General features: G+C 40.0%; 1 protein-coding gene across 7 annotated transcripts in view; it reads left to right on the top strand.

Moving 5' to 3' along the window:
- ATP8B4 (ATPase phospholipid transporting 8B4 (putative)) overlaps positions 1 to 15,611 on the top strand; it is a 283,705-nt gene that overhangs the window by 151,375 nt on the left and 116,719 nt on the right. For all 7 annotated transcript variants that reach the window (XM_088839599.1, XM_088839597.1, XM_055437072.2 and 4 more), the window contains one exon: positions 11,095 to 11,253. In XM_088839599.1, the coding sequence (XP_088695725.1) occupies positions 11,095 to 11,253 (159 nt within the window). The remainder of the gene's footprint in view (positions 1 to 11,094; positions 11,254 to 15,611) is intronic.

The raw sequence follows: 15,611 nt of genomic DNA, 5'->3' as shown, positions 1-15,611 counted from the left end.
ATCTCTTCTCATGCTCAAGGGTAAAAGTGTTTACCAAGGGGAGAATGGCTGTATCAGTTCATTGTTCCTTTCATCCTTGTTTTCTCTTCTCTAGACCACGTTCCCTCTGGCCCCATAATACCCTTCATTTGCCTGACCTGGGTCTCCCTGGAGCCTCATACAGACTTGCTGAGGATGAGTAACAGGCCACACTCCTATTTCTAGCTCTAACTAGCCATTCATTCTCTGGCTCCATAACAAGACCAAACCCCAGACTACAGACTTGATGAAGACAGTAACTCTGCCTCATATATTTCTGTGTCTTTCAGAGTGCCTGGTATAATATCTTAAAGATAGTAGGTGTTCAAGAAGAATATTATAATTTATTAATCAGTTGTCAACTGTTACCCTTTATTTTAGACCAGGGTTTTGTTATCACCATCTTCACATCATTCAACCCAGTCCCGCTCCTTAGCATGGTCCCCCCTGACTATTCTACTCCATCTGTGTCTTGTTCTTTTCTATCAAAGCTGTCACAGTATAGCACAATTCTTCTAGTCAAAGGAAAAATAATTAATGGTAGGACTTCGGGCATCCTGATGAGTGGTTGGAGAATCTTTGGGGTCTTCCTGGCATCCCTCTATGGTCTCTTGCTTTATACACCTATGTATCTGGACTTGGATATCAATATTTCCATGCATATTTGTTTTATTTATTAACCCATATTTATGAGTTTGAGTCTATCTTTCTGAATGTTTTCTTTGGAGTCTACTAAAGGAAAATATGGACAAGCATGATCCCGTGAGTTAGAGCACAGGCAGCTTTACATTTTAAAGTTTCTTAGGGCACAACTTAGAGCTCCTATTGCTTGTGCTTTGCATTTGCTTGTAGACTCCATCTGGATACTGTTAATATTTTAATCTTTCTTAAATGAGTGCCATTATAACAAATGTTTACAGAAAAAAAATATTCCTCCAGTTTGAGATTTAAGTCAGGGGAATAGCCAGGAAACTGAATGGCCCAAGAAATATTTTGATTAGATTAAAATAAATTACACATTTTCTACTAAGTAATTTTTTCAATGAAATTTTACTGTTATGTGAATCCAAAAATGTAAATTGTGTTCATGAATCAAAACACTCACTTGAAACACATCACGGAATATTCATAGAGTCCTAAAAGGGCAACCTAAATGTAACTTACTCATTTCTTTCCTGGCAGAAGTGTACCTTTACACCTCTGTTAATCTAGGAGGAGGTAAAAATTCATGACTTCTTGCTTACTTTACTGTTAAAAATCAGAAAATTATGTTATAATTGTCATTTTCTTTCATAGATACTGGCACAGATAGCCTGCACTGTGATTTAGTTACAAACAACCCTGAAATCATAGTGGCATAAACAGTAGAAGTTTATTTCTTTCTCATGTCACATCTGATGCAGGTTGGATGGCTTTCTTCATCTTGTAGCTTTGATGCCTAGACTAATGGCCCTTAAGGTGAGCACATCAGAGTAAGGATAAGATGAAGAAGACAAGCTAACTTTTAGCTGTTCTTCCTCTCACGTTTCATTGGCCAGCATGAGTCACTTGGCCCTGGCCTAACTGCAAGGGAGGAAATGAGTATGGAGTTGAGTTGAGTGCTGTCTCTACCACACCCCATGACTAGAGGTCAATTCCTGGATCGTGTATAAAGGGACACGCTGGATTAGGTAGATTTCTTACTTGGAACTGCAGGAATGGGGCCAAGAATCTGCCTTCTCAGCATGACTCCTCATACCCGTCTCAATCCTCCCTGGCCTGCTTGACTTTTTCTTTTGCTCATAGCACTTATCACCATCTGTCATACTCTACAAAGTATGCTTGTTATTTATTGTCTATCTCTACCTGCTGCAGTGTGAGCCGAACAGGGATCTCTGTTTTGGTCACGGATAAATGCTAAGTCCCTGGAACAAAGCATGGCACAGAGTGATTGCTCAATAAATCCTTGATGAATGCATGAATAAATGGTCACAGGTGCCAGAGCGTGGGGGACAGGATTAGCCTCAGGCCCCAAGAAGACATGGGAGAGCAAAGGACGGGCCTAAGGTAAGGGACAGGGGATGGAGTATGAAGCGATGGGTGAAGAAGAGGCTTCCTGATGAGAACTTGTAAGACAAAGCAAGAGTGCTGGGTCCCCTTCTCTTGGAGGGCAGTGGCTGGAAAAGGGACCATCTGCTGTGGTGGTTTTATAATGACTTTCCTCAGAATCTTTCCTCCAAACAGAGCTGAATGCAGAAGTCCGAAATTTAAACCAATACAAGTGGTGTTGCTTGGGCTAAAGCAGAAAATACTTCTTCACCTAAAATAATTCTTTTATCACAGATGGGACAACAGGTCCAGAGAGGTTAAAGGACTTGTCTCTGTGTGTGTATGTGTATGTATATATATATATATATATATATACACACACAGATGAAGTCTTTATTAATACTTAATAAGATTTACTTTAAAAGTGTATTCATAATTATCACTTAATAGTTCTGGTCTTCATTTGCTTCACATAGCATAGGTAATTCACAAAAACTCTAATATATAATAGTTTTTGCCAATAAAGGCAACACAGACCTCTATTGTCTCTCATTTATACATAAACTGTGATCACTTTTCAGAGAACATGTAATGCCAAATTTATGAGGCAGTTACACTTCTGGGCTAAATATCAGATCTCTGCTAAATTTACTTTTTCTTCTTAAATCTTGGGTTGAATTTCAATCTACCATAACATTCAAGGCAATAGGATATTCTATGGGTTTAGCCATATTAAAATATGATTTCCTATTTCCAAGAAAACATCTGAAAAATGAACAGAGGGATTAAGGGGAAATAAATTTGATAGAATATAAAAATTAATCTCCCCTCTTAGCAGCCAAATCTAAAGACCAAGGGAGCGAGGCAATATGTGGAAAAGTCTTTGAAAGAGTTGGAACAGTTAACAAACCCCAAATCTTTCCCACAATTGCTTTTGCTTTCTTATAGCCTTCAACTTTTCCTTTATTTCCTTCTTTTTAAGCCTTAGTTTTAATTTCATTCTTTCCCTACCTCTCTGACATACACGTTCACACACCAATACTTCTACTATATACTCACATTTCTCTCATGACCCTAGCCATTGTTTTTCTTTCCTCCCTTTTTGCATTATTTCTAACTATTCTCTTTGCATCTTTCTCTTTCACTCTTTGTTTTTAATAGTTTACTTATCTCCTCTATCTGAAATCTCTTTTTTTCTATTATTTTAAAATCTTTCTGTTTTCATCACTCTCTCTGTATTATTAGTTTATTAAGTTTATGGTGGCATGGTGGTAAAGAATCCGCCTCCCAGTGGAAAAGACACAGCAGATGTGGATTCAGTCCCTGGGTCAGGAAGATCACCTGGAGGAGGAAATGGCTACCCACTCTAGTATTCTTGCCTGGAAAATTCCATGGACAGAGGAGCCTGGTGGGCTACAGTCCATGAAGTCGCAAAGAGTTGGACACAACTGAGCATGCATGACACATCACATCAAGTTTATCATTAAGCACCTTCATGCGACGAGTTGACTCACTGGAAAAGACTCTGATGCTGGGAAAGGTTGGGGGCGGGAGGAGAAGGGGACGACGGAGAATGAGATGGCTGGATGGCATCACCGACTCTGTGGACATGAGTTTGAGTGAACTCCGGGAGTTGGTGATGGACAGGGAGGCCTGGCGTGCTGTGATTCATGGGGTCGCGGAGAGTCGGACACGACTGAGCTGAACTGAACTGAACTGAAGGACATGTTGCAATACAAAGTATGTAGAATTACAACATATCTTCACATATACTATCAAGATTCTTTTGATACTTCTCCTCCATTCTTTTTCTATCCCCTCTTTTAGGTCTCCTCTGTTAACCTGTGTCATAATGGGATATCAATAGATTTCAAGTTTTCCTCTCGGGGCTAAAAAAAATTTCTTTCAATCATGGGAATTAAAACCAGATATTGCATGCTTTTGAACTGTGGTGCTGGAGAAGACTCTTGAGAGTCCCTTGGACTGCAAGGAGATCCAACCAGTCCATTCTAAAGGAGATCAATCCTGGGTGTTCACTGGAAGGACTGATGCTAAACTGAAACTCCAGTACTTTGGCCACCTCATGAGAAGAGTTGACTCACTGGAAAAGACTCTGATGCTGGGAAGGATTGGGGGCGGGAGGAGAAGGGGACAACAGAGAATGAAATGGCTGGGTGGCATCACCGACTCGATGGACATGAGTTTGAGTGAACTCCGGGAATTGGTGATGGATAGGGAGGCCTGGCGTGCTGTGATTCATGGGGTCGCAAAGAGTCGGACACGACTGAGTGACTGAACTGAACTGATTGCATCCTTTATGTTTCCAAGATGGTTAAGTGGTAAAGAATCCACCTGCTGATGCAGGAGATGCAGAGACATGAGTTTGATCCCTGGGTCAGAAAGATCCCCTGGAGGAGGAAATGGCAACCATTCCAGTATTCTTGCCTGGGAAATCCCATTCTTGCCTGGTGGGTTACAGTTCATAGGGTCACAAAAGAGTCAAAGGGGACTGAACTACTGAGCTGACAGCCCACACTGTATCTTTAACTTAAAAGTATGATGTCAGCATTGTGTACATTTGGAAGTGCCCTGCCTGGCTATGGCAAGGTCTAATAGATGAGACAGATGTGTGAGGCATGCCCTTTCTGTCTTTGCTGTGTGTATCTTTTAGCTTGTGATGTCTGGGCAAATCTGAGTAAGGGCTTGGTTTTGCTTCTGGTTACCATGTATTTTTTTCTCCTGAGATTTGTGTCAGTTCAGTTCAGTTCAGCTGCTCAGTTGTTTCTGACTCTTTGCGACCCCATGAACCGCAGCACGCCAGGCCTCCCTGTCCATCACCAACTCCCGGAGTCCACCCAAACCCACTTCCATTGAGTCAGTGATGCCATCCAACCATCTCATCCTCTGTTGTCCCCTTTTCCTCCTGCCCTCAATCTTTCCCAGCATCAGGGTCTTTTCAAATGAGTCAGCTCTTCGCATCAGGTGGCCAAAGTATTGGAGTTTCAGCTTCAACATCAGTCCTTCCAATGAACACTCAGGATTGATCTCCTTTAGGATGGACTGGTTGGATCTCCTTGCAGTCCAAGGGACTCTCAAGAGTCTTCTCCAGCACCACAGTTCAAAAGCATCAATTCTTCGGCGATCAGCTTTCTTCACAGTCCAACTCTCACATCCATACATGACCACTGGAAAAACCGTAGCTTTGACTAGATGGACCTTTGTTGACAAAGTTATGTCTCTGCTTTTTAATATGCTGTCTAGGTTGGTCATAACTTTCCTTCCAAGGAGTAAGCGTCTTTTAATTTCATGACTGCAATCAGCATCCGCAGTGATTTTGGAGCCCCCAAAAGTAAAGTCAGCCACTGTTTTCACTGTTTCTTCATCTATTTCCCATGAAGTGATGGGACCGGATGCCATGATCTTAGTTTTCTGAATGTTGAGCTTTAAGCCAACTTTTTCATTCTCCTCTTTCACTTTCAACAAGAGGCTCTTTAGTTCTTCTTCACTTTCTGCCATTTGTGTCATACTACTATCTTTAGCACTGAACTACAGTTTCAGTCCTATATCAAAAGGACATATCATATCTTCTAAGTGGCTGAATACCCGAGTTTCCCATTCCTAACCCAAGAAGTCCCCATTGGGAACTCCAAACTGGGGATGACAGCAAGTGTCAAAACTGAGGTGGGTAGGGCCTTAGGGTGTCTCTTGTAAGTCTCCCTGCTTCCCCACTTTTGCTCTTAAACCCAAGGACAGTAACTTGTTGGTGGCCTCTTAAGGCATGGCATGAGCTTTCTTTCTTTCTTTTTTCTTTTATCCATTCACTCAGTCACCTGTTCATTTACTTACTATATGTATATTTAACACAAAGCCAAGGGATTTGCTAAGCCCCGAGATACAGTAGTTAACAAGTCAGACACAGGCCTTGCCTTCATAGCACTTATAGCCCTGGGGAGAAGACAGATTTGAACAAGAACTCATTCTCAAAAAACCTTTAATTAGATAATTCCCAGGCATACCCATGATGTTAACACATGAACAAGTAGTCACTATGTACCAGGCACCATGCTAAATAATTGCACATTTTATTTTATTAAATCCTTACAGCCCCAGGAGGAAGAGATTACTATTACTTCCAATTTATGGGCAAGGAAACCGAGACCCAGATAAACTGAATAAGTTCCCCAAGGTCACATGGTTACTAAGTGGAAGAAGTAGAATATGAACCTAGGATTACTGGCAAAGCCTTACATGAGAGACTCTAAATTGCAAACAAAAAGGCAGCATTGGAGAGTCAGGGGAATCAGCATGACTGCTTAACTCTTGATCAGGGTAAGATTTTAATTTAAGAATACCTAAACCTGAAAGTGAAAAATTAAATTCCGGAGATCAAGTCCATCCAGGACCCAGATGACATCACCATGCTTTTTAAAAAGTAGCAAAGTTCTCAGCGATCTTGAATGTCAGGATCCCTGACAAGAGTTTATAGAAGAGTTGGCCAAACACAGAAACCAGTACATGCACGACGGAGTTGGGTTTTGGTAGGTAAATCCATTTATTTGAAAAGTTCTCCTATAAATATTTTTATACATTTCAAACATCAGAAAAATTGATATGTAGTCTGTTGAATTGTATAAAAAATGATATATAACTTGGCCTAATATTATAAAAAGTATAAAAATAGAGTGGATCTTGATTTTTCATTTTGAAGTCTTTCAGGAATTGACAAGTTTTTATAAATAACTGGAAATAGTTTCAATTATACATTTGTAAACTGGTCAGTCTTATGCCTTGGGGAAAGCCCCGGATGTAAATTGTCCAAATGTGTTTAAGAATCTTTTGCATATTGTTACTGGACTAAGATCTGTTTTTTTGCAACAATGACAAGTTTACATATTTTGTATGACTGTTAATACTGAGTTGTGAAGCAGGGAAAGGTTGACTCTTTATTTAAGGAATCTTTGTGTATTTTTGTGGTCCTTTCTAAAGAAGAGCATGTGTGTAATTAAAACACAGAAAAACAAGCATCTCTTTTTGGTTAAAAAAATCCAAACACACAGAAAGTCTTTGTTAGAATCTTGTGACTTTTTAAACTTACCAGATCAGTTTCTCATTCACCTGGATATAAGCACAGCTCAGTAGCAGAGCTGATGTGACTGTGTGAGACAGAGAAGCCTTGTGAAGAAAATAACTTTTTTCTTTACTGCTGGTGCTGATGTGGCCATTATGGTGATGATGATGGGTAGCTGAGGCTTATGGTTGAAGAGTAATGAGGTTTTAGAAAATGGGAAGGTGACATTTTTCTTTTCTAAGAAAAAAATATTTATCACAATCACCAGGGCAACAGTAGAGGGCAGTCTTCTAAATTCTAATAAGCGCTTGTCTAAAGCACTCTAGAACAGCAACGATGTCTTAATTAATTGTCTTCAAGAAGAGTTGCAGTGTTAATAATCAAGAAGCATTGCTAACAGTAATAATATCCATAAAGAGGTTAAGTCAAGCACTCTGGAAAAATCTTGAAATATGGGACACTGAGTTCCATTTTCATGATAAACTATAGATTTCCACTCTACAGTGGAACACTTTCGTTTGAGAACGTTATTAGGTTGTTAATTAACAATCCAGCTGACTAAATTTAGAATGCCAAGAGGGTTCAAAGTTAAATCCTGTAGATTTTGTTTGGTACGAGCCTCGAGTATTTCTGTGTGATTGCAAACTGGATGAACTGCTATCTGCTTTCACGTCTGTTTTTTCAGAGGAGCAAACAACTGTGACTGACTAGTTTCATTATATTTATACTTCATAATTGACATGATTTTTCCCCAGTTTTATTGCTCATTAAAGATGATTTTGTTCTCTGTACATGTGTTCTGTGAATAACTATGTGACAAACAATGCTCTTTTTTCTAAACTGTTTTCTCATCCATTGTCAAACTGTTGCCTGCCACTTACTCTTTGACTCAGTTAGCAAAGGGAAGCAGGGTCTTAAAGTTTTTCTGTAACCCTTATTGTGCTTTATGGCAGGGATATGTTTTTGCTTGCTTCTAATGTACTTGAAGTTGCCTACTTTATTTTCAGTGTTCTCAGATCTATTTGTATCCCTTCAGAGTTAGGCCAACTTAAGTGGCCCACTGTGGCTAGACCATTAGGTCTTCCAATCCTCTTTATCATTATTACCATGGAAATATACCACCACTTCTTTCATTCATCTTAGATCTGCTCAGAAACCCACATCACCTTCCCATCTCTCTCTTGAAATCATCTTTCCATCCATCTCTCCAACAAATATTTATTAAGTTCCTATTATGTAGGTAGTAGAGATACAGAAGTGAATACAGTGCTCCATTAAAAAGAACCTGTTTACCCCTTTTGGAAAGAGGAAGAAAAGACATTGGGAAGCTTATATTTTGTGCTAACAGGACTAAAAGAGGGAAGTTGAGCGCTTCTAAAGATTAAAAAAATGTAGCTTGGCTTTGTTCATGCCACTTTATTTTCACTAGTCCCTGTATCTAGTATGTACTTAAACCACTGGGTTCATACTCTTCCAGAATGACTGAATTGGTGCTGGGCCTCCAAAAACTGAGGCATAGCCCCTTGGCCTTACTGCCTGTTTCTGTCTAGAACCACACCCTTGGTGTCAGGCCAGAAATGGATGAGCCTTGGGGCCAGGGAGGAGCCAGCCAGCATGTTCAAGGCTATATTTGCCTCCATGTCAGTCTTTGCTTGCAACAATAAAAATGATCAAATGAGCCTGTTTTTTATATTCCTGTTGGCAGGGACAGTGTATCTTGTTGTTTTTGCCCAAAGCAAAATTTTTTTTTTTTAGTGGTCAAGTTTGAAGCTGGAGAAATTGAGTCTTGAAATCTGAAATAAGCTTTAAAAGTTGCTATGGACCCATTATTTTATGTAGGTTTTGCTGGTGATGCCTAATTCAAGGTTCTATAGAATTTGGGAATGTTAACTATTGGTCAACAAAAAAAGATGTTGAATTCTTAGAGTTTAGAAAAAGTCTCCTCTTCCACAATGGAGTTGTCTAAATAACTTGGGCCAGTTGAAATCATTTTTCACTTACTTTTTGAATATCTGTGATATGCTATAATAGGAGCAAACGAGGACTTAGCCATTTCTGTTCATATAAAAAGTGACTTTGTATGGATTATTTAGCCTTATCCAAATCCTTCTGCCAGCACACTCACAGTTAGCAGTAGATGTCTGGGAAGAAGTCAGTGTGTGTCCAAGTTGGGGTGTTTCAGCAGCAATATTTCAGTGATTCTGGGGAAAGGTAGATGGACTTGGAAAAGCAACCTGAGCCCTTAGAGCCTCTCATTCCTTTCAGGGTTTTGTTTGTTTTGTTTTTTCAAGCAAGGTCTATTAACATTAGCAATCTGGTTGGTTAGGAGTGATCAGGCCATGTGAAAACAGGTTGCTGTCATCTAGGTTTGTTGTAGTGTTAGTTGCTCAGTTGTGTCCAACTTTGAGACCCTATGGACCAGAGCCCATCAGGCTCCTCTGTCCATGGGATTCTCCAGGGAAAAATACTGGTGTGGGTAGCATTTCTTTCTGCAAGGGATTTTCCCAGCCCAGGGATCGAACCCAGCTCTCCTGCATTGCAGGCAGATTCTTTACTGTCTGAGCCACCAGAGAAGCTCCCATCACCTATGTCTATGAGCTTTAAAAGGAAAACATATCATCCTGGGAAGGAAAGGAGTCAGGTAAGAAGTCTCTAAGTTGTGGAGGTGTTTGATGGGGGTATAACAGTGCAATATAGAAGTTCTGTAGGCCCACTGGTCTCTCTTCCCTTCAGCCAGTGCTAAATACATAATTTCCCTTTTTTATTTTCCAAATGTTGCTTTCTATGTTGCAAAATACCCTTTTGGTTTCTGATTAAATAAATGTATCTTTATTGTTTTGGGGAGAGAATTTTATACATACTAATCTTACCCTTGGCTGGCTTGAATCTTGTTTGGATCTATTCTCAGTTATCTGTTTCATTCCTTTCCTCTCTTTTCCTTCCTCTCTCCCCGTCTTTCAAATCTTTGTACTCAAAAAGTTAACCCCAACTATGTGCAATGCAAATGTACTTAAATCTCATAGATATAGTTTGTGACGGAGTCTGTGAAAGATTATTTCTGGTTTCTTTTCTATCAAGAGAACCCTCATCCTAAAAGTATATTTTCTTATTGAAACAATGGAACAAATTGATTGATTTGGAATGGGCATGCCCTTAGTTTGGAATGGGCTTGGTATTAAAAAAAAAACTAGAAACATCTTTCGGACAGTTTGGGGCAAGTTATATGGTGCCTCTGAGAGTCCCCAGAACTCTGAATCTAATCAAGATTAGAAGCATGGAACAGCTGAAAGGAACCACATGCATTCTCAGGCACATGGGGCAAACAGGGCCTAGGTTTCCTGGGGGTGGAGTATAGTAGGAACCCGAAATTCTGATTATGAGCCTAGAAAGACCCCATTAACTTTGGTTGTGAAACTAGAAATATGCAGTCTTTAACCTGTGTGAAAGTTACATTAAATAATAATAAAAAAAGATGAAATAAAAACTTTTAGGATCACCTCTGCTTTATCTTTCCAAAAATCATATGTTTCAAACCAAAAGTAGAGATAAGTGATTGTTTTTTAAAGGAAAAAAACATCCCATGGCTCTTGGGGTTTCTATTCTTATTTGGACAGTGCAGAAAATCATGTTTCACAACATTTGTACCTTGCCCCAGGTGATTTTTCCTAGCTTGACTTTGTATTTATGTGTGTGTGTGTGTGTGTGTGTGTGTTGAGAACAGTATGGCAGTCTACTCCAGTATTCTTGCCTGAAGAATTTCATGGACAGAAGAGCCTGGCGGGCTACAGTCCATGGGGTTCACAGAATTGGGCACGCCCGAGTGACTAACACTTTCACTTTTTCATCTATATGACACTGGGCTGTTGAAAAGAGAAGGAAAATGAACTGTATGTCAGAAGTAGGCTGCTAACACAGTATTGCAGGCTTCTAAAGAGAGTTAGAGATGAGACATAAAGATGTTTGTTTCTTGTATTTTACAGGGATCGTTGTGTGTGAGGCGCCTAATAACAAGTTAGATAAATTCACTGGAGTACTCTCTTGGAAGGGCAGCAAGCACTCCCTCAACAATGAGAAGATAATCCTGAGGGGCTGTGTCCTGAGAAATACCAGCTGGTGTTTTGGAATGGTTATTTTTGCAGGTACAGTGGACTCCCCAGGGTCTGTCATGGGTGAACTCTTCCTGAGAACTGCATGGGCACAGTCTGTGGCTCTCTGGGTTGGATAAGCATGTCAAGTGCCCTTTTGAGTTGACTGCAGAGTGTAGAGCACCAAGGTAAGACACTGCTGCTCTGGAAACAGTGTGCCTGGCCCCGCTCTGTAAGGAGCTACTGACACATGAACTTACTCTTGAGAGTGCATGGGCCTTAATTACTCAGATGCTAGATAGTTTATTTGCTTATTCTCTAACCCCATCTCAATTATCCCTATCATTATATGTATTAATCAGCCTGCCTTTAAAGTGGAGGACAAGCATGAAAGAAAGTTCTGGCTCTGTTGTTGATTTTGTAGTTTGCCAACTTCAAGCAATCCTTTTGGAAAAGCCTTGTTAGAGATCCTGCAGTCGTTTCTGCAGTAGAGCTTCTTCTACTGTTTGTCAGCAGGACAGCAGATTCTGGAAGGACTGTGCAGGTTGGAGGTGGGGGTAGGGCTTGAGGGAGGAAGGGGAGCGTCTCTTACTCTTCCTGCTGCTACTTTTCCTGTCTCTGATTTATCTCTAAAGGGCCCAAGGTGGCACTCTTTTGCCAAGGAAGCTTACAGTAGCATCATTTCATAAAGCCTCTCAATTTATACTCATGGCTTCAATTGCCAGCCCTTGACTTTTTAAAATCCTGTTTCTTGTGACACCAAATTAAGATGTGTTTGGGCCCATTGACATGTGCAATCAAAATTGGAATCTTTTTTTAACTGACTTTCTTCAGCAACAACAAAATGTTCATTAAAGACTCAAAAGTGTTCTGAATCTAGAAAAATCCTCTGAATTCCTCCTAAATACTCTCAGCTGTGAGTGTTAGCAAGGCTCTCACTGTCGGGGCATTGCCATTATAAGGACTTGAGAAATCCCTCAAAGTGAGGCAGTATATGTCATTTTTTCTGGGGGTGAATCTGGTTTCATAATGTTTTCATCAGATGCTTTTATTCTTTAGTCAGGGGAATAAACCCTTGATTATACATTTCCTTATTTTGCATCTTGTATTGAGAAAGAGCATGCTAGTCTTATACATTAACCTCTCTTTATCTTCCCACTTCAATTGTCACACTTAATGAAGAGATTTCTTGAAGGTCTCTTTTACTATTATTATTTTTAATAATTTTATTTACTTTTATTGTTTTTGGGCTGTGCTGGGTGTTCATTGCTGCTTCATTGCTTCATTTTTCTCTAGTTGTGATGAGTGGGGATTACTCTTTAGTTTCTATGTGTGCCGGCTTCTCATTGTGATGGCTTCTCTTGTTGCAGAGCATGGGCTCTAGGGTGTGTGGACTTCAGTAGTTGTGGCTCCTGGGCTCTAGAGTGCGGATTCAGTACTCATGGTGCACGGGCTTAGTTGCTCCACCACGTGTGGGATCTTCCTGGATCAGGGATAGAACCTGTGTCTCCTTCATGGCAGGCAGATTCTTAACAACTGGACCACCAGGGAAGCCCTTCAAGGTCCTCCGATGGGAAAGACCTTCTCAGTTTGTTCCCTGTCATTAGAGAAGTGGAAGTGCATCATCCGAGGAGTGGGCTGTCACCCAAAGTTTTGTTTGCATTTGTGTGATCTTGTTTGGAATGACTCGTTAAGGACAGAGGTTCAGCTATAGCATGTTATGTTAGGACAGCTGGTGCGAGCCACTCAGGGGTCAGGTTTTCCTGCATCATGTTGGCTTTGTGTGGAAATGCTCCTACATAGAAGAAGATGGAGTGATAAGTTGAACAGGTCCCCCTCCAAAACAGTATAACAGAAAGTTCACAGAATTTGGATTGGATAGATCTGGGTTAAGATTTGTTTGCCAGCTGAAGGATGTTAAACCATGGTTACTTAAAAGTCCTAAGCTTTAGTTTTCCCTACTGTAATGTGGAAATGAGTACATTAGAGTCACTATAAAGGCTCAGAGAGGCAGTGCATATGGAAGAGAATGCCTCACAATTGGTATTTTCCTTCCTTCCCTGCTTCTCCCTTCTTTTGGTGTCAATTCAGAGCACACTATCTGCTCCATAGGCTGAGAGTTGGGATAATGTACTGCTCTTGGATCTTCGCAGGAGAAATGGGGAATCACCCTCTTTTGTAATGTGACCTTAATGTTCACTGGCAGAGCATTTATTTATTATATATATTTATAAAGCAGAACATGCCTATATTAACTTTCATCTAGGCACAAACATTAATAGAAAGCTTAATTAGAATAATTTCAGGCAGAGGAATGGTTGATTTTGTCAGTGCTAGAGTTGAACAAAGGAGTGTCTCAGCACCCTAAGTCTTGAGACATCTAATTTCGGGAACTAGGTCCATGTGAACACCTAGATCTTATGAAAGTTATCTCAAACAAATTAACTATTCTTTCTGTATTAGTACTCTAGTTATACCTGTCCTTAAGGATTGTGTAAGAAGTGTAGTTGACATAAACATGATTTACTTTACAAATCTATAATTTATGAAGATTTTCTAATATACATTAACAGCTAGGCCACGCCTCCCTGGAATGGTTTTTCTTTTAACTCATGACAGGAGAAAGTCCTGTTTCTAAGGGTAGAAGTCTTATCCATGTAAGGAGTCCATAGGAGTCAGCACCATCTTGGCACATAGTAGGTTTTTCTGTTGGCTGTATTCCACTTGCCCCTGCAGATCTACTGTCACCATTTCACACTCTTCTCTCTACCCTGGGAGGCTGACCTGTATGGTTTACACTAATAGGTTTCCTTGAACTTTGGTTCTATCTTTGGGAATCCCTGGGAAAAAATCAAAGGAAGAAGACTGAGGTCATTGTATTTTATTTCCTCAGCTGCCTCCCTTAAAGCTGGCTGGGTCCCTCAACATAAAGTCGCCCTTCCTTTACAAGCTGCAAACTTTACACAACTCTCTCCTTTAGGGTATAATAACCACCCCTCCCCACATGTCTCCCTTCTAGGGTAGATGAAGAAACATCTTGATTACCAGGAAGTGCTTGGTTACTGTGTTAACTTTTTACTTCTCCTGTACCTCCTATACACCCACCAGTACTTTTGTAAAGAGTCTCTTTATAAATACACCTTCCTCTAATAATTCTTGTTCAGTGTGTCATCTATTTCCTGTTTGAACTCTGAATGAGTCATAGTCTTACACATTGATTGAATGAGTCAGTGAGTTAATGAATTAATGGACTATATTATATGGCTTTAAAAATAGTGGTTAAGAGCAAAAGCTTTAGAATTAGATGTATCTCGGTTCTAATTTTGGCTCTGATGCTTACAGGCCAAAAAAAAAAAAAAAAAGAAGAAACCTCAGGCAAGTTATTTAAATTATTTAATCCTCAGTTTCATTGCTAGTGACCTAAGGATAATAATACCTAATTTATTGGCTTGTTTTACGCATTAGTGAGATAATAATATGTGAAAAGCACATACAGATATTTCCTAAAACATTGTAGGTACTTAATAAATAAATTCATTAATTAAACAGTTACTTACTGGGTACCTACTATGTGGCAGGCACTATGCTACTTACTTTTTTGCAAGAATATGACCAAAAAAAATGCAGTCCCTTCAACTCATGTGATTTGAATCTGGTAGGAAAGAAAGACCTTATTCTTAAATAATTATAGTAATGAGTGTATAATATCAAACTGAGAAAAGTACTCTGAAGAAAAAGAACATAAACTTATAAGAGTATATGGTGGAGGAATCTGAGGGGAAAGAACAAGCTAGCTAAAAGGCACACCATAGGCAAAGGCCCTATGGTAGGAATGAGGCTGGGGAGGTTAAAAAAAAAAAGGCAAAACTTAAGGCCAGTGTGGAACTTGGAAAACTTGGAGAATAGAGGTGGACATGTGCCTAGAGACAGGGATAGAGGATGGACCATCCAGAACCCTTATGGTCTGTATCCAGAATTTTGGTCTTTATCCTAAGAGCATTGAGAAGTCATTGTGAGTTTTTCACACAGATGATGTGTGTATGTGTTGAACTGGAAAGTTTTGCTTTTGCCTGTAATATTTTTAAAGTTGGTCAGTAGGATCCAGGAAAAAGTGTATACATAGGATGGTAGCAGATGCAGGAGACAAAGTTGCTAGGCTTTTCCTACATACAGTCCAGTTGAGAGATGATGATACTTTGCATTAGAGTGGGAGTCATGGGATAGATTAGACTCTGAGGTTTCTCCCACCTCTCACAACTGAATGGAGAGTGGTGCCCTTCCTTGAGATAAGGAACCCTGGAGAAAGAGCACAAGCTAGGCTGGACAAGGGCCACTTGAGGGGCTTAGAAAGATCCAGGGGAAGATATCATATAGGCAATGAAATATATAAGTTTAGAGCTCAGAGGAGTGAT

The sequence above is a fragment of the Moschus berezovskii genome, chromosome 9 (assembly GCF_049115385.1).
Source record: "Moschus berezovskii isolate FMDL1 chromosome 9, NW_MosBer_1.0, whole genome shotgun sequence".
In the NCBI taxonomy this organism is placed as follows: domain Eukaryota; kingdom Metazoa; phylum Chordata; class Mammalia; order Artiodactyla; family Moschidae; genus Moschus; species Moschus berezovskii.
The sequence above is the reverse complement of the archived record's forward strand: the minus strand, read 5'-3'. Positions and strand labels throughout refer to the sequence as shown.